At 49.2% G+C, this 26,023-nt stretch overlaps 2 protein-coding genes across 3 annotated transcripts in view; one reads left to right on the top strand and one right to left on the bottom strand.

The window, feature by feature from the left end:
• The window catches only part of IMPACT (impact RWD domain protein), an 88,963-nt gene extending 71,026 nt beyond the window's left edge, over positions 1–17,937 (bottom strand). The window contains exons 1-5 of the mRNA XM_075353348.1: positions 17,536–17,937; positions 12,180–12,308; positions 11,998–12,050; positions 1,884–1,946; positions 22–107 (exon numbers count right to left, since the gene is read on the bottom strand). Coding sequence (XP_075209463.1) covers positions 22–107; positions 1,884–1,946; positions 11,998–12,050; positions 12,180–12,308; positions 17,536–17,571 — 367 coding nt within the window. The 5' untranslated portion in view covers positions 17,572–17,937. The remainder of the gene's footprint in view (positions 1–21; positions 108–1,883; positions 1,947–11,997; positions 12,051–12,179; positions 12,309–17,535) is intronic.
• OSBPL1A (oxysterol binding protein like 1A) overlaps positions 1–26,023 on the top strand; it is a 316,689-nt gene that overhangs the window by 46,417 nt on the left and 244,249 nt on the right. Inside the window, exon 1 of one of the 2 annotated variants that reach the window (XM_075353346.1) lies at positions 19,918–20,161. The exons of the other annotated variant lie outside the window; for it this stretch is intronic. Within the exon in view, the coding sequence (XP_075209461.1) occupies positions 20,146–20,161 (16 nt within the window). The 5' untranslated portion in view covers positions 19,918–20,145. Of the gene's footprint in view, positions 1–19,917; positions 20,162–26,023 lie in introns of those variants that run through there. 2 annotated transcript variants of the gene reach the window in all.

The raw sequence follows: 26,023 nt of genomic DNA, 5'->3' as shown, positions 1-26,023 counted from the left end.
CTCGTTATCTGTATTACTTACCTTGAACTGAGGTTTTAGATTTCTCCTCCAGAAACTCTCTGATCTTTTCCACCCATTGGTAAAGAAAGTTCTCACCAAGATTTTGCCTACAATAGCAAAAAGGTTTTTGAAAAAATTATAATAAAGTGAATATATACACACATATTCTGTTTCTTTTACAATGCTCTAAAAATCATTACGGATAAGATATAACTAATCTCTGTTTAGTCTTGTATATTTGGAATTTGAGAAATTCCAAATATTTTCTAGTAATGTTACTAAAGCATTTGCTTGATTATCAGAATTTTCTAGATTATCAAATGTCAGATTAAAGGAATTTCATTATTTGCCAGTACTTTCCAGATATATTTAACATGGCCAGTGAAAACAAGAGGTGAAACAGAAACCTGAATTTAAAGGGAACCTGTCACTAGTTTGTCGGCGTATAAACGGCGGCCACCACCACTGGGCTCTTATATTCAGCATTCTAACATGCTGTATATAAGAGCCCAGGCTGCTGCGTAAAACATAAACACCACTTTATATACTCACCTAATGGTCGCACTGTGGTGGATTCTAGTCAGATGGGCATCTCCGTTGTCCGATGCCGGCGCCGCCTCTTTCGGCCATCTTGGTCGTCCTTCTTTTGTAGGCAGGGTGCATGACGCGTCTATGTCATGCACACTCGCTGGTATTGAGGTCCTGGGCAAGCACACTTTGATCTGCCCTGAGCAGGGCAGATCAAATCATTGTAGTGCCCCTGTTCGGGACCGGCGAGTGTGTATGACGTAGACGCGTAATGCACACAGGCTTCAGAAGGAGGACGAAGGTGGCCGAAAGAGGAAGCGCCGGCACCGGAGAACAGGGACACCCAACTGACTAGAATCCACCACAGCGCGACCGTTAGGTGAGTATTATAAAGGGTTTTTTATGTTTTACACAGTGGCCTGGGCTCTTATATACAGCATAACGGTGGTGGCCGCAGCTTATGCGGGCTTTACACGAGACGAGCTATCGTGCGATGCATCGTCGGGGTCACGGTTTTCGTGACGCACATCCGGCATCGTTCACGACGTCGTCTCGTGTGACACCTCCGAGCGAAGCAGAATCGCTCTCAAATCGTGAGTCGTGTACTCGTCGCTAAGTTTTAAAAAATTGTTTATTTAACATGGCGCCGGTTGTTCATCGTACCCAGGGTAGCACACATTGCTCCGTGTGACACCCCAGGGACGATGAACACAGCTTACCAGCGTCCCGCGGCACCCGCCGGCAATGCGGAAGGAAGGAGGTGGGCGGGATGTTTACGTGCCGCTCATCTCCGCCCCTCTGCTTCTATTGGCCAACGGCTGTGTGACGTCGCTGTGACGCCGAACGTCCCTTCCCCTTCAGGAAGTGTATGTTCGCTGCCCACAGCGAGGTCGCTCAGCAGGTAAGTACCTGTGACGGCGGTTTAACGACTTTGTGCGACACATGCAGCGATTTGCCCGTTACGCACAAACGACGGGGGCGGGTACGATCGCTCGTGCAATTGCACGATAGATTGTAACGTGTAAAGCCCGCATTATACGCTGAACAACTGGCGACACGTTCCCTTTAAGAACTGTTCTGTAAGTAAAAAAAAACAGTTCATAGGACCAAGAATCATCACTAGTCCAGCAATGACGGAAGTGGAAGGGCCAAGAAGACTGCAGGATTCGGTCATTATAAACTAAACAGCAGAATTCTAGATTTTATTGAGCATTGCTGTAGTAGATTGTATGCAGAAGTCCAAGAATTCAACATCGTATGGATGCTAAACTAATGGAACTTTGCAACATTAAATGCCATACAATACAGCTGGGACTCTTAATTTTTAGAAAATAACTAAAATTATCATAACTTACAGGTAAATTTCTTCCAAATTGTTTGATATTGTCAGACGATCTTCGCCCCGAAGCCATGGAGCACTGCATAAGAACATGGCCAAAACCATATATTATTTACTGATTAATATAAGGCATGTGAATGACATTGTTTGCAATGTATTACTTCTTACATTAAAGAAGTTCTCTTATCTTCATGAATGGGTAAAATAGACACGTTATTGAAAAAAACCAAGCAATTTTGGAAATGATCTTTTATTAAAAATTCTCTGTTCTCAAGAACTAAAAGCTTCTTAATTCTACTGTTTACTACACATTGCAAAGGTTATTGGCCACCTCTGCAGTCAAAAAGCGTGTGGCGCTTTACCTAGGCAAAGAGCGCACACTGCTTTATTTAGACAAGGAGCACGTGCCGCATTACCTAGAGAAGGAGCACGTGCCGCATTACCTAGACAAGGAGCACGTGCCGCATTACCTAGACAAGGAGCACGTGCCGCATTACCTAGACAAGGAGCACGTGCCGCATTACCTAGACAAGGAGCACGTGCCGCATTACCTAGACAAGGAGCACGTGCCGCATTACCTAGACAAGGAGCACGTGCCGCATTACCTAGACAAGGAGCACGTGCCGCATTACCTAGACAAGGAGCACGTGCCGCATTACCTAGACAAGGAGCACGTGCCGCATTACCTAGACAAGGAGCACGTGCCGCATTACCTAGACAAGGAGCACGTGCCGCATTACCTAGACAAGGAGCACGTGCCGCATTACCTAGACAAGGAGCACGTGCCGCATTACCTAGACAAGGAGCACATGCCGCATTACCTAGACAAGGAGCATGTGCTGCATTACCTAGACAAGGAGCACGTGCCGCATTACCTAGAGAAGGAGCACGTGCTGCATTACCTAGACAAGGAGCACGTGCCGCATTACCTAGACAAGGAGCACGTGCCGCATTACCTAGACAAGGAGCACGTGCCGCATTACCTAGACAAGGAGCACGTGCCGCATTACCTAGACAAGGAGCACGTGCCGCATTACCTAGACAAGGAGCACATGCCGCATTACCTAGACAAGGAGCACATGCCGCATTACCTAGACAAGGAGCACGTGCCGCATTACCTAGACAAGGAGCACGTGCCGCATTATCTAGACAAGGAGCATGTGCTGCATTACCTAGCCAAGGAACACCTGCCGCATTATCTAGACAAGGAGCATGTGCTGCATTACCTAGACAAGGAGCACGTGCTGCATTACCTAGACAAGGAGCACGTGCTGCATTACCTAGACAAGGAGCACATGCCGCATTACCTAGACAAGGAGCATGTGCTGCATTACCTAGACAAGGAGCACGTGCTGCATTACCTAGACAAGGAGCACGTGCTGCATTACCTAGACAAGGAGCACGTGCCGCATTACCTAGACAAGGAGCATGTGCTGCATTACCTAGAGAAGGAGCATGTGCTGTATTACCTAGACAAGGAGCATGTGCTGCATTACCTAGACAAGGAGCACGTGCCGCATTACCTAGACAAGGAGCACGTGCCGCATTACCTAGAAAAGGAGCACGTGCCGCATTACCTAGACAAGGAGCATGTGCTGCATTACCTAGACAAGGAGCATGTGCTGCATTACCTAGACAAGGAGCATGTGCTGCATTACCTAGACAAGGAGCATGTGCTGCATTACCTAGACAAGGAGCACATGCCGCATTATCTAGACAAGGAGCATGTGCTGCATTACCTAGCCAAGGAACACCTGCCGCATTATCTAGACAAGGAGCATGTGCTGCATTACCTAGACAAGGAGCATGTGCTGCATTACCTAGACAAGGAGCACATGCCACATTACCTAGACAAGGAGCACATGCCGCATTACCTAGACAAGGAACACGTGCCGCATTATCTAGACAAGGAGCATGCGCCGCATTACCTAGACAAGAAGCATGTGCTGCATTACCTAGACAAGGAGCACATGCCGCATTACCTAGACAAGAAGCATGTGCTGCATTACCTAGACAAGGAGCACATGCCGCATTACCTAGACAAGGAGCACATGCCGCATTACCTAGACAAGGAGCACATGCCGCATTACCTAGACAAGGAACACGCACCGCATTACCTAGACAAGGAGCACGCGCCGCATTACCTAGACAAGGAGCACGTGTATTTTGCCCAGACACGGATGTTTTAAACCTAGATAGTGGCATTTAAGTTAGGTTCCCGGATTACAGAGATTACCTTGCTGTTGGTTTCCGGGCTTACATGCATTGGCCAATACATAAACTACATATATTTTGAAGTAATGCAGTACCATATTTTCCCTTATACATTTTTGGCTTTTCAGTGTGCACCTGTATGCATTTTATGGTTACTATGTTTTTTCAGCTAGCACCTGTTCACATTTGTTGGATGTGCGGGTCAGTTTTTTGGATATTTGTAGTGAGTCTTTATGACTGAACACTCCGCCCTAAGACCTGGCTGTGTTCATAATCTTTATAGCAGGAGCCTAGCTGCCCATACATGGAGGTTTGTAGTCCAAATAGTGGCATTTTGCCCAGACACGGATGTTTTTAACCTAGATAGTGGCATTTAAGTTAGGTTCCCAGATTACAGAGTTTACCTTGCCATTGGTTTCCGAGTTTACATGCATTGGCCAATACATAAACTAAATATCTCTCTTTTGCAGTAATGCAGTACCATATTTTCCCTTACAAATTTATGGCTTTTCAGTGTGCAGCTGTATGCATTTTATAGTTACCTAGACAAGGAGCACGTGCCACATTATCTAGACGAGAAGCATGTGCTGCATTACCTAGAAAAGGAGCACGTGCCGCATTACCTAGACAAGCAGCATGCGCCACATTAGCTAGAAAGAAGGGAATTTTGTTTACTTACCGTAAATTCCTTTTCTTCTAGCTCCAATTGGGAGACCCAGACAATTGGGTGTATAGGCTATGTCTACGGAGGCCGCACAAAGTATTACACTTAAAAGTGTTAAGCCCCTCCCCTTCTGCCTATACACCCCCCGTGCTCCCACGGGCTCCTCAGTTTTGGTGCAAAAGCAAGAAGGAGGAAAAAGAATTATAAACTGGTTTAAAGTAACTTCAATCCGAAGGAATATCGGAGAACTGAAACCATTCAACATGAACAACATGTGTACACAAAAAAACAGGGGCGGGCGCTGGGTCTCCCAATTGGAGCTAGAAGAAAAGGAATTTACGGTAAGTAAACAAAATTCCCTTCTTCTTTGTCGCTCCATTGGGAGACCCAGACAATTGGGACGTCCAAAAGCAGTCCCTGGGTGGGTAAAATAATACCTCGTAAGAGAACAGTAAAACGGCCTCTTCCTACAGGTGGGCAACCGCCGCCTGAAGGACTCGTCTACCTAGGCTGGCATCCGCCGAAGCATAGGTATGCACCTGATAGTGTTTCGTGAAAGTGTGCAGGCTCGACCAGGTAGCCGCCTGACACACCTGCTGAGCCGTAGCCTGGTGCCTCAAAGCCCAGGACGCGCCCACGGCTCTGGTAGAATGGGCCTTCAGCCCTGAGGGAACCGGAAGCCCAGCCGAACGGTAGGCTTCAAGAATTGGCTCCTTGATCCACCGAGCCAAGGTTGATTTGGAAGCCTGTGACCCTTTACGCTGGCCAGCGACAAGGACAAAGAGTGCATCCGAGCGGCGCAGAGGCGCCGTACGAGAAATGTAGAGTCTGAGTGCTCTCACCAGATCTAACAAGTGCAAATCCTTTTCACATTGGTGAACTGGATGAGGACAAAAAGAAGGTAAGGAGATATCCTGATTGAGATGAAAGGGGGATACCACCTTAGGGAGAAATTCCGGAAACGGACGCAGAACCACCTTGTCCTGGTGAAAAACCAGGAAAGGGGCTTTGCATGACAGCGCTGCTAGCTCAGACACTCTCCGAAGTGAAGTGACTGCTACTAGAAAAACCACTTTCTGCGAAAGGCGTGAGAGAGAAATATCTCTCATTGGCTCGAATGGTGGTTTCTGAAGAACCAGCAGCACCCTGTTCAGATCCCAGGGTTCTAACGGCCGCTTGTAAGGAGGAACGATGTGACAAACCCCCTGCAGGAACGTGCGTACCTGTGGAAGTCTGGCTAGGCGCTTCTGGAAAAACACAGAGAGCGCTGAGACTTGTCCCTTAAGGGAGCTGAGCGACAAACCCTTTTCCAGTCCAGATTGAAGGAAGGACAGAAAAGTGGGCAAGGCAAAAGGCCAGGGAGAAAAACCCTGAGCAGAGCACCACGACAGGAAAATTTTCCACGTCCTGTGGTAGATCTTGGCGGACGTTGGTTTCCTAGCCTGTCTCATAGTGGCAATGACGTCTTGAGATAACCCTGAAGACGCTAGGATCCAGGACTCAATGGCCACACAGTCAGGTTGAGGGCCGCAGAATTCAGATGGAAAAACGGCCCTTGAGGTAGCAAGTCTGGTCGGTCTGGTAGTGCCCACGGTTGGCCGACCGTGAGATGCCACAGATCCGGGTACCACGACCGCCTCGGCCAGTCTGGAGCGACGAGGATGACGCGGCGGCAGTCGGCCCTGATCTTGCGTAACACTCTGGGCAACAGTGCCAGCGGAGGAAACACATAAGGGAGCTAAAACTGCGACCAATCCTGAACTAAGGCGTCTGCCGCCAGAGCTCTGGGATCTTGAGACCGTGCCATGAACGTCGGTACCTTGTTGTTGTGCCGGGACGCCATGAGGTCGACGTCCGGCACCCCCCAGCGGCAACAGATCTCCTGAAACACGTCCGGGTGAAGGGACCATTCCCCTGCGTCCATGCCCTGGCGACTGAGATAATCTGCTTCCCAGTTTTCCACGCCTGGAATGTGAACTGCAGAGATGGTGGAGGCCGTGGCTTCCACCCACATCAAAATCCGCCGGACTTCCTGGAAGGCTTGCCGACTGCGTGTGCCGCCTTGGTGGTTGATGTATGCCACCGCTGTGGAATTGTCCGACTGAATTCTGATCTGCTTGCCTTCCAGCCACTGCTGGAACGCTTTCAGGGCAAGATACACTGCCCGTATTTCCAGAACATTGATCTGAAGCGAGGACTCTTGCTGGGTCCACGTACCCTGAGCCCTGTGGTGGAGAAAAACCGCTCCCCACCCTGACAGACTCGCGTCCGTCGTGACCACCTCCCAGGATGGGGGTAGGAAGGATTTCCCCTTCGATAATGAAGTGGGAAGAAGCCACCACCGAAGGGAAGCTTTGGTCGCCTGAGAGAGGGAGACGTTCCTGTCGAGGGACGTCGGCTTCCTGTCCCATTTGCGTAGGATGTCCCATTGAAGAGGACGCAGGTGAAACTGCGCGAAAGGAACTGCCTCCATTGCTGCCACCATCTTCCCCAGGAAGTGCATGAGGCGCCTCAAGGGGTGTGACTGGCCTTGAAGGAGAGATTGTACCCCTGTCTGTAGTGACCGCTGCTTGATCAGCGGAAGCTTCACTATCGCTGAGAGGGTATGAAACTCCATGCCAAGGTATGTGAGCGATTGGGCCGGTGTCAGATTTGACTTTGGAAAATTGATGATCCACCCGAAACTCTGGAGAGTCTCCAGGGTAGCGTCGAGGCTGTGTTGGCATGCCTCTTGAGAGGGTGCCTTGATCAGGAGATCGTCCAAGTAAGGGATCACCGAGTGACCCTGAGAGTGGAGGACCGCTACTACAGTAGCCATAACCTTGGTGAAAACCCGTGGGGCTGTTGCCAGGCCGAACGGCAGTGCCACGAACTGCAGGTGTTCGTTTTCTATGGCGAAGCGCAAGAAGCGCTGGTGCTCTGGAGCAATCGGTACGTGGAGATAAGCATCTTTGATATCGATCGATGCAAGGAAATCTCCTTGGGACATTGAGGCGATGACGGAGCGGAGGGATTCCATCCGGAACCGCCCGGTCGTTACGTGTTTGTTGAGAAGTTTCAGGTCCAGGACAGGACGGAAAGACCCGTCCTTCTTTGGGACCACAAACAAGTTGGAGTAAAAACCGTGGCCCTGTTGCTGAAGAGGAACAGGGACCACCACTCCTTCTGCCTTCAGAGTGCCCAGCGCCTGCAGAAGAGCCTCGGCTCGCTCGGGAGGCGGGGATGACCTGAAGAATCGAGTCGGGGGACGAGAGGTGAACTCTATCTTGTAACCGTGAGACAGAATGTCTCTCACCCAATGGTCTTTTACCCGTGGCAGCCAGGCGTCGCAAAAGCGAGAGAGCCTGCCACCGACCGAAGATGCGGAGTGAGGAGGCCGAAAGTCATGAGGAAGCCGCTTTGGTAGCGGCACCTCCGGTGGCCTTTTTAGGACGTGCCTTAGACCGCCATGAATCAGAGTTCCTTTGATCTTTCTGAGGCCTTTTGGACGAGGAGAATTGGGACCTGCCCGCGCCCCGAAAGGACCGAAACCTCGACTGCCCCTTCCTCTGTTGGGGTATGTTCGGTTTGGGCTGGGGTAAGGATGTATCCTTTCCCTTGGATTGTTTGATGATTTCATCCAAACGCTCGCCAAACAATCGGTCGCCAGAAATTGGCAAACTGGTTAAGCGCTTTTTGGAAACAGAATCTGCCTTCCATTCCCGTAGCCACAAGGCCCTGCGGAGTACCACCGAATTGGCGGCTGCAACCGCCGTACGGCTCGCGGAGTCCAGGACAGCATTAATAGCGTAAGACGCAAATGCCGACGTCTGAGTGGTTATGGACGCCACCTGTGGCGCGGACGTGCGTGTGGCTGCGTCAATTTGCGCTTGACCTGCTGAGATAGCTTGTAGCGCCCATACGGCTGCGAACGCTGGGGCAAAAGAAGCGCCGATAGCTTCATAGATGGATTTCAACCAGAGTTCCATCTGCCTGTCAGTGGCATCTTTGAGTGAAGCCCCATCTTCCACTGCAAGTATGGATCTAGCTGCCAGTCTGGAGATTGGAGGATCCACTTTGGGACACTGAGCCCAACTTTTGACCACGTCAGGGGGAAAAGGATAACGTGTATCCTTAAGGCGCTTAGAAAAACGCTTATCTGGACAAGCATGGTGATTCTGGACTGCCTCTCTGAAATCAGAGTGGTCCAGAAACATACTCGGTGTACGCTTGGGAAACCTGAAACGGAATTTCTCCTGCTGAGAAGCTGACTCCTCCACCGGAGGAGCTGAAGGAGAAATATCCAACATACGATTGATGGACGCAATAAGGTCGTTCACTATGGCGTCCCCGACCGGAGTATCAAGATTGAGAGCGGCCTCAGGATCAGAATCCTGATCAGCTGTCTCCGCATCATCAACCAGAGATTCCCCCCTCTGAGACCCTGCACAATATGATGATGTCGAGGGAAAATCTAAGCGAGCTCGCTTAGTCGGTCTGGGGCTGGGGTCTGTGTCAGAACCCTCAGCCAGGGATCCATGAGATACCCCGGGAGGACATTGTTGGTCCAGCTGAGGTGGGCCAGGGAACAAAGATTCAAAAGAGTCCCTGTGCTGAGATACCGGCCTGGACTGCAAGGCTTCTAGTATCTTAGCCATAGTCTCAGAGAGTTTTGCAAACTCCGTCCCCGTCACCTGAACAGTGTTAGCAGGTGGCTCCCCCTGGCCCCTCTTAGCAGAGGCTCCGGCTGAGTAAGTGCCACAGGGGCCGAACAGTGCACACAATGAGGGTCAGTGGAACCTGCCGGTAGCGGGGTCGTACATGCGGCGCAGGCAACATAATAAGCCTGTGTTTTGGCACCCCTGCCTTTCGTGGGCGCCATGCTATTATCTTCCCTGAGTAACACAATAGGGTATATAGCCAGAAATCAACTGTGCACCATACAGTGTAAAACATATATACCATAAACATATAATGTTACACTACTGCACAATGGGGCTAGCACCACAGGTGCTGCTTACCACCCGCCTAAAGCGGTTGTGAGGCCACCAGAGTCCCTGCCTGGGTCTCCCAGACTTTGTCCCCCTCTGCAGCGTCCGAGGAGCTGACAGGAATGGCTGCCGGCGTCCTGAGGAGAGGAGGGAGCCGTGGGCGTGACCCAGAAAGAGCGGGAACTGGTGCCCGCACTGTGCACAGTGAGAGGGGTGGAGTATGCAAAGCATGCTCCAGCCCTCAGTGCTGCTCGTTCTGTGCAGCGTCCCGCCCTTCCCCTGCCTGTCAGGGCTGTGGGCGGGAGGAAAGGAAACTAGGCCGCAAAAAGCCGGGGACTCTAGTAATAAACGCGGCCTCCGTAAAAGCGCGGCCGGTGTGAAAGTCCCCGGCGCACTACAAGTCCCAGCCGCGCCGCAGTGTTTCCATGGCCGCGGCGGTCAGTGCGGCAGTCCCTATACATAAACACACTCAGCAACGCTGAGTGTGTAATGGCACATATTAACCCGGTGCACTAGCACACCCAGCAAAGCTGGAGTGTTGCTGTGCGCTGTCCCCACAGGGATACAGAGTACCTCCAAGTAGCAGGGCCATGTCCCTGAACGATACCCGGCTCCTATCCAGCAGGCTCCACAGGAGTTGTGGATGGAGCACGGTCTCAGTGCCTGGAGACCGATAGGATCCCACTTCACCCAGAGCCCTGAGGGGGATGGGGAAGGAAAACAGCATGTGGGCTCCAGCCTCCGTACCCGCAATGGATACCTCAACCTTACAACACCACCGACAAGAGTGGGGTGAGAAGGGAGCATGCTGGGGGCTCTATATGGGCCCACTTTTCTTCCATCCGACATGGTCAGCAGCTGCTGCTGACCAATCTGTGGAGCTGTGCGTGCGTGTCTGACCTCCTTCGCACAAAGCAAAAAACTGAGGAGCCCGTGGGAGCACGGGGGGTGTATAGGCAGAAGGGGAGGGGCTTTACACTTTTAAGTGTAATACTTTGTGCGGCCTCCGGAGGCATAGCCTATACACCCAATTGTCTGGGTCTCCCAATGGAGCGACAAAGAAAGGAGCACAAGCCGCATTACCTAGACAAGCAGCATGCGCCACATTAGCTAGAAAAGGAGCACGTGCCGCATTAACTAGAAAAGGAGCACGTGCCACATTAGCTAGACAAGGAGCACGTGCTGCATTAACTAGACAAGGAGCACGCGCCACATTACCTAGACAGGGAGCATGCGCCACATTACCTAGAGAAGGAGCACGCGCTGCATTACTAAAGGGGGCTTTACACGCTGCGACATCGCTAATGCGGAGTCGTTGGGGTCACGGAATTTGTGACGCACATCCGGCCGCTTTAGCGATGTCGTTGCGTGTGACACCGATAAGCGATTTGGCATCGTTGCAAAAACGTGCAAAATCGCTAATCGGCGACATGAGGGTCCATTCTTAAAAATCGTTACTGCAGCAGTAACGAAGTTGTTCCTCGTTCCTGCGGCAGCACACATCGCTGCGTGTGACGCCGCAGGAACGAGGAAGCTCTCCTTACCTGCGTCCCGGCTGCTATGCGGAAGGAAGGAGGTGGGCGAGATGTTACGTCCCGCTCATCTCCGCCCCTCCGCTGCTATTGGGAGGCGGTTCAGTGACGTCGCTGTGACGCCGCACGGACCGCCCCCTTAGAAAGGAGGCGGTTCGCCGGTCACAGCGACGTCGCCGGACAGGTAAGTATGTGTGACGGGTCTGGGCGATGTTGTGCGGCACAGGCAGCGATTTGCCCATGTCGCACAACAGATGGGGGCGGGTACCCACACTAGCGATATCGGGACCGATATCGCAGTGTGTAAAGTAGCCTTTAGACAAGGAGCATGCCCCACTTGTAGTTTCAATACTTAATAGCCTGCACATGTCTCTCAGAAAATGGTCAGAACCAGAGCGGTTTCATTTTTCCCTTGATATATTAGTATGACATTTTGTATTTTTTCAGTAATGAGTTGCAATTTTCAATAATATCATTTGTTGTGTATTTATTGAATGAAATAAGTGTAGTCAGTAATTCTTTCAATGCATTGAAAAAAGGTTTACTGTTATTAGGTGGAGGTAAGGTATAAATAAAAAAAGACCATTTCTCTTGCTTTAAAAGACTCGTTTTTACAGGGTTAAAAATGAATGTTTGATGGGGAAATTTATTACATTTGTTTATCATAATCATACAGATTTGTATGACAATACATCAATTAAGCATTTTATAAATTGGAGGAAGGGTTAAGAATAGGGTAACAAACCTTACTTTAGTTGGTAGAGGGGAGGCGCTGCGGCTGGGTATTCGGGAGGTAATATTACCTAGCACAAAAAATATCACATTAAGGGGGCATATGGGCGAGTGTGGCAATAATCTACATTTGTACACAGAACCTATACACCCAATATGGCTTCTGCTGACAGTTTGACAACACATCCTTATTAGACTACCTGTAAACAAAGAGTCCACTCAGGATGATCCAAAGAGTCGGAGATTTTGATACAAAATATTCTTGCAGCTTCGTCTATTACACACCAGTCATCCCCATAAATGGAAGAGAGGGCTTCAATTTCATCAATCTAAAAAAAATAATAAAAGAATTAATAACAAGAATACAACTTATCTACAGGCAAAATAGTGCATTACTGAGTAAAATGTGAAGATACACAGGACTTACTGTACACAGAGTGATAAGATGCAGAAGATGATTAATATTGTTTAAATTGTGTAAAAAGGGTTAAGATTTGGAGCTGTGGCATGACATATATAGCAGAACAACTCATATTAGGCATATATTGTATACCACCTGATAGAGGTGCATGTATGCCTGCTAACATTTCTGTGTAGAGGGCTGCTCGCCAAGCACAACGCCGGTGTCATGATCTATGTCTGGCTGAACCATTGCTGAGCAATTGCGAGTGCTCCCTCTCAGGGTTCCTGGTCGTGAGGGGTTAATCCTCACTGCCTCGCTCTGATGGACTGGCTGCACCTTCGGTACTTCGCCAGTGATATTTCCGGCTCAGCTGCGTTCGTTTCCGTGAGTGACCTGTATTGTGCTCTGTCCCATCCTGACCTCAGTCTTCCCCCTGACCTGATTTGACCTCCGTCTTTTCCCTCACCCGATCTGATCTCTGTCTTTCTCTGGACCCGACCTGACCTGTGTCTCCCGTCTTGACCCTGTCCCCACCTCTGTTCCCCTCCGGGCTAGTCCTTTTCTGTTCGTTCTTCCCTTTGTCAGTTTCCCGACCTCTGACCTGTGTCTCCATTCTAATCAGTTTCCCCGTTCCTGTTTCCGTGACTTCCCGGCTCCTGTCCTTTTGGCTATCACATGGTCACGTTTTTGCCTTCTTCTGTATTACTGACGAGATCTTCTGCTGCAGACCCAGATTGTTGACTACGCTACTGACCTCTAGTGTAGTGATGTGTCAATTGCGAACGATCTGGCTCCCTGCTGTGACCGACAGGAGCCGGACCACCAGTGTGAGCCACTAAAATCACTAAACGGCTCTTTTCGCTGCTGAAACCCCGCCCACCCACGGCTAAACTCCGCCTACTCAACCAGCCAATTGGGCCCTTGTAAGTGGGCGGGGCTTAGCTGCGGGTGGGCGGGGTTTTGGCGGCGTTACTATAATCTTAAATATGCGTTCGCCTGCGGTCAACACATTTAATAAGGAGCCGAGAGCGATCTGAAAGATCCGGCTCTTTTTGGTGAGCGGAGCCATGGGAACCGGATCACCAAAATGAGCCGGACTGCCCAACACTACTCTAGTGGGCTTGCCTGTGTACTGCTCTTTGAGGTGAGCTTCAGTGCTTTCCTTAGGGGAAGCAGTGCTTTAGACCAGGCTGGTTTTACTACGCTATCTCCCCCTAGTGGTTGGTCTGCTAACTACTCTCTTAGGTTATACTGAGGAGAAACAAGGGCTAACGAACAGTCAGGTTTTCCATCAATATTCCTCAAAAACTTGACGCAGCAAATCACTGAATGGAGCAGATGGAATCACTGTGGATGCAGTATGGCTTCTGTCCTGGCAGTATTCATCTTCTTCCTTCATGATTAACCATGCTTTTGGGCATGTCAGAAAAAGGTGAAGGCTGCTAGGATAAAGGCCATACTGTGTCCACAGTAGCTCCGTCTGCTCCACTCAAGTTGATGTCTCCATCTGAGCTCTTTTGGGGTTTCCGTTTTCTGGGAGATTTCCACGGAAACCCCGACTTATACTGTGCTGTACGCAGGGCTGTGGAGTCGGTAAGCCAAACCTGCGACTCTGACTCCTCAATTTCCCTTGCACCGACTCCGACATATATTGCTTATATTTAAGTGAAAAATTTATTGTAGTACATTTTTATAGAAATAAAACAAAAAACTTTGCATAAATCAATAGTACAGATGACAAATATAAAGTTTGTAAAATATGTCATTAGATAGCTTTACTTTGAATTTCCAATCTCAGGCTTTTCTTGGGTACAGCTCACTAAATGTTTCACATCAGATTGCTTCAGTCTATGAAGAGGGGAGGTGGGATGGAGCAAATTTGTTGTGTATCATACTCCAGGAACAAAGACACTGATAAGAGAGCTAATAACTTGATGTTTTAGCTTCCATACAGGTCCTCATCAATACTGTTGCTGTATTTTCCCTGTATATTGTATGTATATTGTATAGAAAATATCCTCCCAAAAGTATGTAGCACCCCTGAAACCATCAAGGATGCAGGGCCTACCCCCTAGGCCCTGGAATACCAGCGCTGGGAACATCAAAAACCCAGGTAATCCCAGTTTTCCCTCAAACAATCCCCCATACAATGGTGCAAAGCTAGGGTCGGACCAATGGATGGTCGCCTAGAGGTGAAGCCACTCCAGTCCACTAGTTGACAGGTGGGAGGGGCGAACTGTGGACAGTGACAGTGACAGCAGAGTAGAGTAGAGTGTGACGGAGAGTGAAGATTGACGTGAAGGTGCGAGCTGTCCCGTGTTGACGGTAACCTGGTACCGAGGAGAGTAGTTGCCGGTGGAGCCGGTGGAGTGCTCCTGGAACTACGCACCGATTAGTCAAAAGTTGCTTGCAGAGCGTAGAGAACGGGTAGGATAATAGACAGAGATGAAGGTGGAGATGTAGGGGGTGGCACCATCTGGGCAGCCTCAGAGAATATCAAAAGTGCAGAATAAAGAAAATACATAGTCACATCAATTGTGAATTGCAACACACAATAAAGAGAAGTTCCTAGCACCCGCAGTGCCATCATTGTATCTTATCATTTAGGCCAGGATCAGACGAGAGTAAGAAAAGTAAGTCTGTCATCCAGAAAATAAGGATGATTTCCATACACACCGCCTTATGTTCAATTTGCACATCCATGTGTCATCGTCTTTACATATCAACATCAATTAAAAAAATTTACAAGCCAAAATACATCTCCCCGTGTTCATAGCTGCAGTGTTCGTGCACAGGCCCGATTCAGCAAAGCTGTCACCGCAATTCTGATGTTAAAAGATTTTAAAAGTCACACATTTTTAAGCAATGCGAGCTTGAACAAAAATGGTGTGACTTTTGGTGTTTTCAAGTCATTTTCACCCAGGTCTGACAAATAGCGGAGCGGAGACCAGTATAAAACGTGTGACAGGGCATGGCGACCCCCACTCATCACATTCATGTCACGCAGAGGCGTTCACTACACTACAAATCTTACTCCAGTCCCAGACTGAGGCACGATCATGGCAAGGTACATGCCACTTCGGATTCATTAAGAGCTACTTCGCACTCCACAAAGCCACTCTGTCTTGATGAATTGGGGCCAATTTCTAGCTGCGGCCATTGAAATGGCACACCCGGTCCTTGTGAAAGAAATCTCATCTGAACATCCCTATTCAATAACACTGGTCAGTGGGCTATCCTTGTGATATCCAATTTTAATACAGACAGCACTAGTACTGGAAATTTGGACAGTAACACAAGTCTTAGCGCTTTAGCTGTTTACCAAAACATATTCAAGATACAGTTAGATCATCAAAATGGCCTTTAAAGGGAACCTGTCACCAGATAACCTGTGGCTACCACCAGTGGGCTCTTATATACAGCATTCTAACATGCTGTATATAAGAACCCAGGCCGCTGTGTAGAAATGGTCGGTATGGTACAGACTGATCGGATGAGTGTCTCCGTTCGGCGCCTCCTCTTTCGACCATCTTTGTCCTCCTTTTTCTGAAGCCTGGGTGCATGACGCGTCCTACATGCACAAATACAGGCGTTGAGGTCCAGTGCAGGCGCACTACAATACTTTGACCTCCCCTGGACGGCTGCAGGCTGATATTTTTACACTGGGGACTCCCAATAACGTGGGTCTCCCCAGCCTGAGAATACCAGCCACCAGCTGCCTGGCTTTATCTCGGCTGATTATCAAAACTGGGGGGGACCACACGCTGTTTTATTTATTTTTACTGTATGCTATGTATGAGCCCAATGAGTGACCCCGAAAGAAGAATGAGAGGCCGTGGGAGCAGTGTGACAGCGACGTCAGTGATCGGTGAGTATGAAGTGCTTGCGCCTACCACCTTTGCGCCAGATTCTGATCCCCATAGATTATATGGGGACTGGCATCCAGCAAGATACCGGGGATCAATCCCCACAGACCCCGAGATGTGCGAATCCTCCAACACTAGTGAGAAATGCAGGGACAGAACGCAAGAAGATAGAAGATGCTGCATTTTTTGACAGAAGTTTGTGACAAATAAACTGCAGACAAAAAAACTGCAACATGCGCACAGCAAATCTGAATTCTCATAGACTTTGCTGGGAAGTCAAAAGTCAGAACTTTCTGACAAAACTGCACCAAAAAACGCAGCATGTGTATATAGCCTAATGGGTAGGTACATGCAACAAGGACGCCTGAACGAGCGATCCTTTTTCGTCTGGAGTCAGCGGCAACTAATAGCATATTTACCCATCAGCAGGTATATATTCTGCCGAAAATATCTGCGTCCCTGCTGGTGGGTGAAGGAGAGAATGGGCAAATCTCAAAACCGGCCCAAAATGATCTCGGGGGTCAGACAACAAATCTCCAGCTACACAGTGAAAAGTGTCCGGACGTAAGCACAAGTGTACACCAAACACGGGGACAGCGATGGAGAACACATGGTGCCACCAACCTAAGGCTATGTGCCCACATGTGTGCGCTCAGCACCGCAGCGTAAAGTCACTGCATATCCGCTTCAGAGCGCAGCTGAAAAGCTCCGTTCTGAAAGTTTGGTGACTGCAGAATTCGTGTGCTCTGGATGCTGCCTCTCCCTATAGACAGAATGGAGGCAGCATGCAGAGCGCACAAAAGAAGTGACATGTTGCTTTCTAGAACGCAGCGATTTGGCAGCATGAAAATCGCTGCGTTCTAAAACATCACGTGGGCATGGATTAGGCACAATCTTCATACATTGTGCAGGGGACGCAGGACGCATGCAATTACACTTCAGTGCAATACGCAGCGTAACAGCACGCAAATATGCAACGTGGGCACAGCGCCTAAGGCTGCACTGACAGCAGCGCCTGTGCTACTGGGACACTGCTGGTGGAGGGGGGTTACTAGAAATTCAGGGCTGATGGCAACTGGGTATAATGGATCAGCATTTATGTACAGACACATTGGTAATAATTCTCATTGTTTCCCATAGTTATCAAGCTGATAATAAGGCTGTGGTAAAAACTGCATTGTGTGACCAGAACCTGCACATTCTCAGCCATTCAAGCTCCCCCATGATATCAATATATGCGGCAGATAACACGTATGTCACCTGCCCTGTGCCACGCCACACACTCACTTGGCTCTGTAAGTTTTCCTCTTCCGTGTCAGCCATGGCTTGTGTGTTTCCTGTGTAATGCTGCCGCAGTGCACGGCTTCTCCACCAGGTGGCGCTCGTCGTCTATGAAGGTCCTCCTGTCCTCAGCCGCTGTGCTCATGGAGCGGCTCCTAGTGCTGTCACTTGCTGGATTTGTGGAACTGGGAGTGATCTGAGCCGGAGACAGGAGTAACGGAGTGTTCAGCATCAGTACGGAGTGTTCAGCATCAGTACGGAGTGTTCAGCATCAGTACGGAGTGTTCAGCATCAGTGTACGGAGTGTTCAGCATCAGTACGGAGTGTTCAGCATCAGTGTACGGAGTGTTCAGCATCAGTACGGAGTGTTCAGCATCAGTACGGAGTGTTCAGCATCAGTACGGAGTGTTGAGCAGTGACATGCTCCATCTTATGTCACTTCTGTTATAAGGAGTAACGGAGTGTTCAGCAGTGACATGCTCCATCTTATGTCACTTCTGTTGTAAGGAGTAACGGAGTGTTCAGCAGTGACATGCTCCATCTTATGTCACTTCTGTTGTAAGGAGTAACGGAGTGTTGAGCAGTGACGCGCTCCATCTTATGTCACTTCTGTTGTAAGCAGTAACGGAGTGTTGAGCAGTGACGCGCTCCATCTTATGTCACTTCTGTTATAAGGAGTAACGGAGTGTTCAGCAGTGACGCGCTCCATCTTATGTCACTTCTGTTGTAAGCAGTAACGGAGTGTTCAGCAGTGACGCGCTCCATCTTATGTCACTTCTGTTATAAGGAGTAACGGAGTGTTCAGCAGTGACTGCTCCATCTTATGTCACTTCTGTTATAAGCAGTAACGGAGTGTTCAGCAGTGACATGCTCCATCTTATGTCACTTCTGTTGTAAGGAGTAACGGAGTGTTGAGCAGTGACGCGCTCCATCTTATGTCACTTCTGTTGTAAGGAGTAACGGAGTGTTCAGCAGTGACGCGCTCCATCTTATGTCACTTCTGTTGTAAGGAGTAACGGAGTGTTCAGCAGTGACATGCTCCATCTTATGTCACTTCTGTTGTAAGGAGTAACGGAGTGTTCAGCAGTGACGCGCTCCATCTTATGTCACTTCTGTTGTAAGGAGTAACGGAGTGTTGAGCAGTGACATGCTCCATCTTATGTCACTTCTGTTGTAAGGAGTAACGGAGTGTTCAGCAGTGACATGCTCCATCTTATGTCACTTCTGTTGTAAGGAGTAACGGAGTGTTCAGCAGTGACGCGCTCCATCTTATGTCACTTCTGTTGTAAGGAGTAACGGAGTGTTCAGCAGTGACGCGCTCCATCTTATGTCACTTCTGTTGTAAGGAGTAACGGAGTGTTCAGCAGTGACATGCTCCATCTTATGTCACTTCTGTTGTAAGGAGTAACGGAGTGTTCAGCAGTGACGCGCTCCATCTTATGTCACTTCTGTTGTAAGGAGTAACGGAGTGTTGAGCAGTGACATGCTCCATCTTATGTCACTTCTGTTGTAAGGAGTAACGGAGTGTTCAGCAGTGACATGCTCCATCTTATGTCACTTCTGTTGTAAGGAGTAACGGAGTGTTCAGCAGTGACGCGCTCCATCTTATGTCACTTCTTTGAACCTCTTCAGGGTGCGGAAACTTTGAAGCAGTTACAAGAAACAGCCATCTCATTCCTCGGCCTGGAAAGTATAGGGGAAATGCTTCACAAAAAGCCACGGCAAGGCCAGCAGCGAAGGCGGGTCAGGAGACTGAAACGGCTGAGCATAGCAAAACTGCGGCTCCGCCACCGGAAAAAGCTATTGTGTGCGCATTGCCATAACCTGGATCCACACATTGGCCGGTGACGATCCATGTCTGGACTGCATTGCCCGGCTCCGGCTGCCATTCACAGGTCTCTCCGATGAGTGTATTCAGCGATAGACCTGTCAATCAATGGGAGCTGGCAGCCGGGTACCACCCCGGACTAGTCCGGCCCCTGTAGTCCCAGTGTATATATATATATATATATGGGAGGTTCCTATACACAGGCTCTTCCACAGCTTATTATATAATAAATCCAGGCCTAAAGAGATAAAATAAATAATGGCAACCCTGTGAATCACCGGCGTCCCTCCAAACCAGGCCATGTCCCCGCGGTCTTCTCTGGAGTGTTTTCTGGCGTGGACGGCCGTGTCACTACTGCAGCACTGTGCATGGGGTCACCTGCGATTGGCTGCAGCGGTTACGTGGCCCCTGTAGGTCATGCGGATGTGTCTGGAGACCGGCGGGGACCTGCTAGTAAGAAGTCAGACATTTATGTAATGAACACGTGGATTACATTCCTGGGATTATGTGCAATGGCTCCAGCCTGTGATGTGTAATAGGTGGCGGCATCCCTCAGCACAGTCCTGCCCGGAATTACTACACTGCAGGACAGGAGTCCCGGGGCGCACGTCACTGCCCAGCACCCCGCCCCAGCCCGGCCTATGGGAGAGGAGCTGAGCCGCGGCCATTGGAGGGAGGGTAAACAGGAAGCAGCAGCATAATAGGAGCCATGTGTGCGGGGCGGAGCCGCCATCTCCATCACTAGCGGGCTGGCAGTGGCTGTGTCCCGGGGCACATATAACTGCACGATGAGCGCTGTGTGCGGTAAGTGGGGGCTCGGTACCGAGTGGCACAGCCCTCTGCCCCGTGTGCGGCGGCTCTGCCTGTATCGCCACACGTGACCGCACAGCTCTCTGCTCTGCCTGCACCGTCACGTGACCGCACAGCCCTGTGTGCGGCTGCTTTGCCTGTATCCCGTCACGTGACCGCACAGGTCTGTCCTTTGCCCAATGTGCGGCCACTTTGCCTGCACCGCCCGCGGCGGCTGTCTGGGTTCTGTAGGTCGGTGCAGTGGAGCAGTTGCCTATAGCAACCTATCAGCCTTTATTTATCTCAGCAGGAATGTGGTTGGTTGCTATTCGTAACCTCTAGTGTTTGCCTGAAATTTAATTTGGGAGGGAGGGCCAGCCACCTCAAATAGCTAAAAATTATTCTTTTTTTCTCATTTGTTGTTGGCATGTAAGCCTTGTCGGTCTTTGTGGTGCTCTTCATATCTTACAAACTGTAGGCAAAAATGTACAAGATGAAGATCTACCTACAAACTTGTCAGTATTCCATTTCCAGCAAGACAAAACAATTGATCTCGGGAAGACCAGCCAGAGAAAACCCTGCCGGCAGCCAGCGAGGGCGCTCAACACAGTGAAATCCTAGATGCATTGCCCACCCAGCCAGAATCCTACGCCACACTGATGAGGGCAATACCCTGAAACAGCTGTCTGTGGATGGATACCTGGCCTCCGTATTTCCCTTGTCATATCTTTAAACGCATCAAGAGCTGGATATTGACTAATAGGGCCACTTAATATGGTGGTTATGGTGGTCTCCTAAAGAGCCACTCCTTGACTAGGTCCTTCCCGGAGGGATGTCTGGCTATTTTCCTTGTCGAGACTCCTAACAGGCTCCACAGACCTTTTTGATTTGCAGAATTCCATTTCCCCCTTAAGCTGAGCTCCCACGCCCAGTAATCCTCTGTAAGAGCAGACCCAGCAGCCATCCATTGAGCAAACACAACTTTCTTGTCTATTTTGAATCAATAGATTTATACAGGATTTTATTTTTTTTTTCATACAGCAGAAATTAGTTATTGAGAAATAGACAACGTTCTGTTTACATGACTTTTTTGCCAAAGCTATCGCTGTTGGATCCTTTTTGTAACGCATGATTACCAGACATGTACTTGCTTGGCCTTAGCATGTGTGTACGCCGTGTCTTTTAGGCACTAGCGTATTCACTGAGGCTTCCTGCAAAAGACGCTTCAGAATAACACCATCAACACTAGCATAGATAAAGGAATCTTTAGAAATAGTATTTCTAACGATCCCATATGATATGCTAATGAGCGAGGGACTAGTCGCAAGGGCGTTGGTTCTCTTGGCAGTTGTCCCGCTTAGCATGTTCGTACACCCCTGTGGGTGTGCTAACATACTTAATGAATGCGCAGCGTCAGAGGGTGATCTCGTCTCTCCGCTGCCATCTCATCAAAGTCCTGGATTTTCGGCTCAATGCGCAGGATCCCAGACTTTCGGTTATGTGCACTACATCAGTTTGAAGCCGGGACGCGTACAACTGGCTTCATAGTGTGCATGACCAAAACTCCATGCGCACTGAGCCGAAATCCAGGACTCTGACGCGATGGCAGCGGAGAGGTGAGTGAGATCATCCTCTGATGCTGCACATTCATTAGCATGTTGGCACACCCACACGGTCATGCTAACGGGGACGACTAGCCAAGAGAACTAACGCCCTTGCGACTAGACCCTGGCCTCATTAGCATATCATATGGGATCTTTAGAAATAATATTTCTAAAGATCTTTATCTATGCTAGCGTATACAGGGACGGTTAGGCAGGGATTAGCAATATGCACCCAAAACTGCTCATGGTTCTGGGGGAAATATTGCACCTGACAGGTTCACTTTAAAATAAAAATTAACACGGGCACAGCGCACCGGTCCACATTGAGTCCAGATGGAAGCTTCTTGAAGAACACACTCTAAGGCCATGTGCACACGTTCAGTATTTGGTGAGTTTTTTTACCTCAGTATTTTTAAGCCAAAACCAGGAGTGGTATAACAAGAGGAATTCCGGCACGCTACCCCAATAATTGTCAAACAATTGTCCTGATTCAAAAAAAGGGTTCTTTATTTTACATGAAAGTCTATCCACATAGGATGTCCAAAACAAAAAACGTTTCGACCAATGTGGTCTTCATCAATAGACCATCTGTGTGTAGCAGGTAAAGGTGAGTTTAGCAATCAGAGATGCGATGCAGCGAGTCCCAAAGGGACCAATGTCCAATAGTATGCTATATTAAACAGTGGACCATATGCAAGTCTCATTTGGAGAGTAGTGTAGATGATGATATCTCCTCATAAGCATATATCTCCCAGTGTTTATATTATACGTTACTTGGAATGGTTCTCATGTAAGAAGAGGGAGAGGGTATAAATCCTGGATATTAGGTAGTTAATATGCAGACGAGCGATAAGGCTCGTGTATATGTAGACCTCAGGTTGTGAGGCGAGGTACTTCAAAATACCTGTTATGCCTCAGACTGGTGGTCCAGGGATTATCAAGTGTTCATATCATATCAATGGGGGCCAAATGTGCAGGGATACACGGCAAGGTATACTCCCAAGGGAAATCTGATTAAGATCACTGCGCGGTATAAGGTATGCCCATAACGGGTGTGTGACAAGACCTGCGTGGATAAAGAGGACGGACCGGCTCCCTGTGTCTGGTGACAACTCAGGGTTACTATGGCAGTGATCTGGTCCGTGTAATCACATTACAGGCACCCCATCGCAAGGGAGAGGTAAGCAATTCCTCTCCCTGCCTTCTGAATGCTGCAATCGCATTGGAGGTGCAGAACAGCTTCAGCCGCTGCACTGTATACAGTGAGCGGTGTATGTATACAGTGAGCGGTGTATGTATACAGTGAGCGGTGTATGTATACAGTGAGCGGTGTATGTATACAGTGAGCGGTGTATGTATACAGTGAGCGGTGTATGTATACAGTGAGCGGTGTATGTATACAGTGAGCGGTGTATGTAAGCACACCCTGACATGTTGACTGACAGCTGTTCACTGCACTGCAAGCTGTCGGTCAATGTGCCGGGGCTTGCTTACAGCCGCCGCTCACTGTGTACTCAGCAATGACTGTGGCTGAGAGGCATGTAGTTAATTTCTACCCAGTAGCCAGGCTTTCAGTACTGCAGTCACACAGCGTTGGGCTGCTTTCACACTTGCGTTGTTTTGCATCAGTCACAATCCGTCGCCTTGAGGAATTACGGTATCCTGCACAATATTTTGCAGGAATCCTTTTTTTCCCCATAGACTTCTATTAGCGACGGATTGTGACTGATGGCCCAGCGTTGCATCCGCCATGTGATGGATCAGTCATTTACTGACTGACCATCAGGCGGGAGCAACTCTGAATGTAACGTTATGTGCGGTGGATCGGTTTTTTTTACTGTGAGCATGTGCAGTAAATTCAGTTCCAGCGGCTGGAACGATCAGCTGATCGGCCAGCAGCCGCCTTTTGTGAATGATCGGCCAGCATTCACCTTTTGGGAACGATCAGCTGATCGCCTGGATTTTTACAGCTGATCGTTTACAAAAGCCGGCCGCCGGTAAAACAGTAAAACAAAAAAAAAAAAAAAACGGATCTTTTTTTGCAGCATCATTCACATCAGTTGTGCCACTATCTGCAACGCATCCGTTGCATCAGTCACACAACTGATTGTGACGGATGCAAAAGAATGCAAGTGTGAAAGCAGCCTAAGGCTACATGCGCACGCTGCTTCTTTTTCGTGTTCACAAAATGCAGCCAAAACTGCAGCCAAAACTGCAGCCAAAACTGCACCTTGTCAGAGAGAGCCTGGAAATGTCACAAAAAATGTAGGTGCTTTTTTGGTGCGTTTTTGCTGCTTTTTTGGTGCGTTTTTGGCTGCAGTTTTGTCAACAATTGTTTCATGTATTTTTCAGTTCAAACAAGCCCATAAAGCTTGTTGAATTGAAAAAAAAAAAAATAGAAATAAATAAATAATTAAAAAAAACTGGCGTGCGGTCCCCCCCAATTTTAATGCCAGCCAGATAAAGCCATACGGTTGAAAGCTGGTATTCTCAGGATGGGGAGCTCCACGTTATGGGGAGCCCCCCAGCCTAACAATATCAGTCAGCAGCCGCCCAGAATTGCCGCATACATTAGATGCGACAGTTCTGGGACTGTACCCGGCTCTTCCCGATTTGCCCTGGTGCGTTGGCAAATCGGGGTAATAAGGAGTTATTGGCAGCCCATAGCTGCCAATAAGTCCTAGATTAATCATGTCAGGCGTCTATGAGACACCCTCCATGATTAATCTGTAAGTGACAGTAAATAAACACACACACCCGAAAAATCCTTTATTAGAAATAAAAAACACAAACACATTCCCTCATTACCAATTTATTAACCCCGACAAAGCCCTCCATGTCCGGCGTAATCCAGCATGCTCCAGCGTCGCATCCAGCGCTGCTGCATGCAGGTGACCGGAGCTGCAGCAGACACCGCCGCTCCGGTCACCTCCATGCAGCTAATGAAGACAGCCGCGCAATCAGCCTGAGCTGTCACCGAGGTTACCCGCGGCCACCGCTGAATCCAGCGGTGGCCATGAGTAACCTCAGTGACAGCTCAGCTGATCGCGCTACTGCGTGGAGCCGGCAGGAGCGTGGAGCCGGCAGGAGCGTGGAGCCGACAGGAGCGTGGAGCTGACAGGAGCGTGGAGGACGGGACTTTCAGCGGCGGCGGCGGTGGCAGTGAGAGGGGTCCATCATCTCCCCTGTGCGTGCACGCTGGGGACAGCGGTACTTCAGGGAACACGTGGAGGACGGGACTATCAGCGGCAGCGAGAGGGGGATGGACGTTGGCAGCTGAAAACATTGATTTTTCCCTCTCGCTGCCGCCGCTGCTGATAGTCCCGTCCTCCACATCATCTCCCCTGTGCGTGCACGCTGGGGACAGTGGTACTTCGGGGAACACGTGGAGGACGGGACTATCAGCGGCAGCGAGAGGGGGATGGACGCTGGCAGCTGAAAACATTGATTTTTCCCTCTCGCTGCCGCCGCTGCTGATAGTCCCGTCCTCCACATCATCTCCCCTGTGCGTGCACGCTGGGGACAGTGGTACTTCGGGGAACACGTGGAGGACGGGACTATCAGCGGCGGCAGCAGAGAGAGATAAAAATCAATGTTTTCAGCTGCCAATGTCCATCCCCCTCTCGCTGCCGCTGCTGATAGTCCCGTCCTCCACATCATCTCCCCTGGGGACAGCGGTACTTCGGGGAACACATGGAGGACGGGACGGGACCACTTGCCTGACCTCACTTCCTGACAAATCACCTGCGTTTTTGCTAGCAAAAACGCAGGTAAAAGGCAGGTAAAATGCACCACTTGTGATTAGCATGCATTTTTCCTGCATTTTTGATGCCCTCATTGATTTCAATGGGTGACAAATGTTGACAAAAACGCAGGAAGAATGAACATGCTGCATTTTTTTTGTCACAAACTTTTGACAAAAAAAACGCTGACAAATAAACTGCAGTGTGCGCATGACAAATCTGACTTCTCATAGACTTTGCTGGGAAGTCAGATGTCTGAAAGTTCAGCTGACAAAACTGCAGCCAAAAAAGCAGGAAAAAAAGCAGCGTGCGCATGTAGCCTTAGAGCACTATTAACCTACAGATTAACCCTAGAACTGCAGGTTAATAGCATTTGAGGACTTGACAGGTTCCCTTTTAAGGACCAGGTCCTAGATAATTTTCTTATTATTATTATTATTATTATTAATAATAATTAATAAATATATAATATATATTTCTTACAAGCCTAGGTGAGGTTCTAAGTAGTGATGGGCGAGCACTAAAATACT

This window comes from Anomaloglossus baeobatrachus, chromosome 6, assembly GCF_048569485.1.
Source record: "Anomaloglossus baeobatrachus isolate aAnoBae1 chromosome 6, aAnoBae1.hap1, whole genome shotgun sequence".
Taxonomy (NCBI): domain Eukaryota; kingdom Metazoa; phylum Chordata; class Amphibia; order Anura; family Aromobatidae; genus Anomaloglossus; species Anomaloglossus baeobatrachus.
Note: the sequence above shows the minus strand (reverse complement) of the source record. Positions and strands in the feature narration are given on the sequence as shown.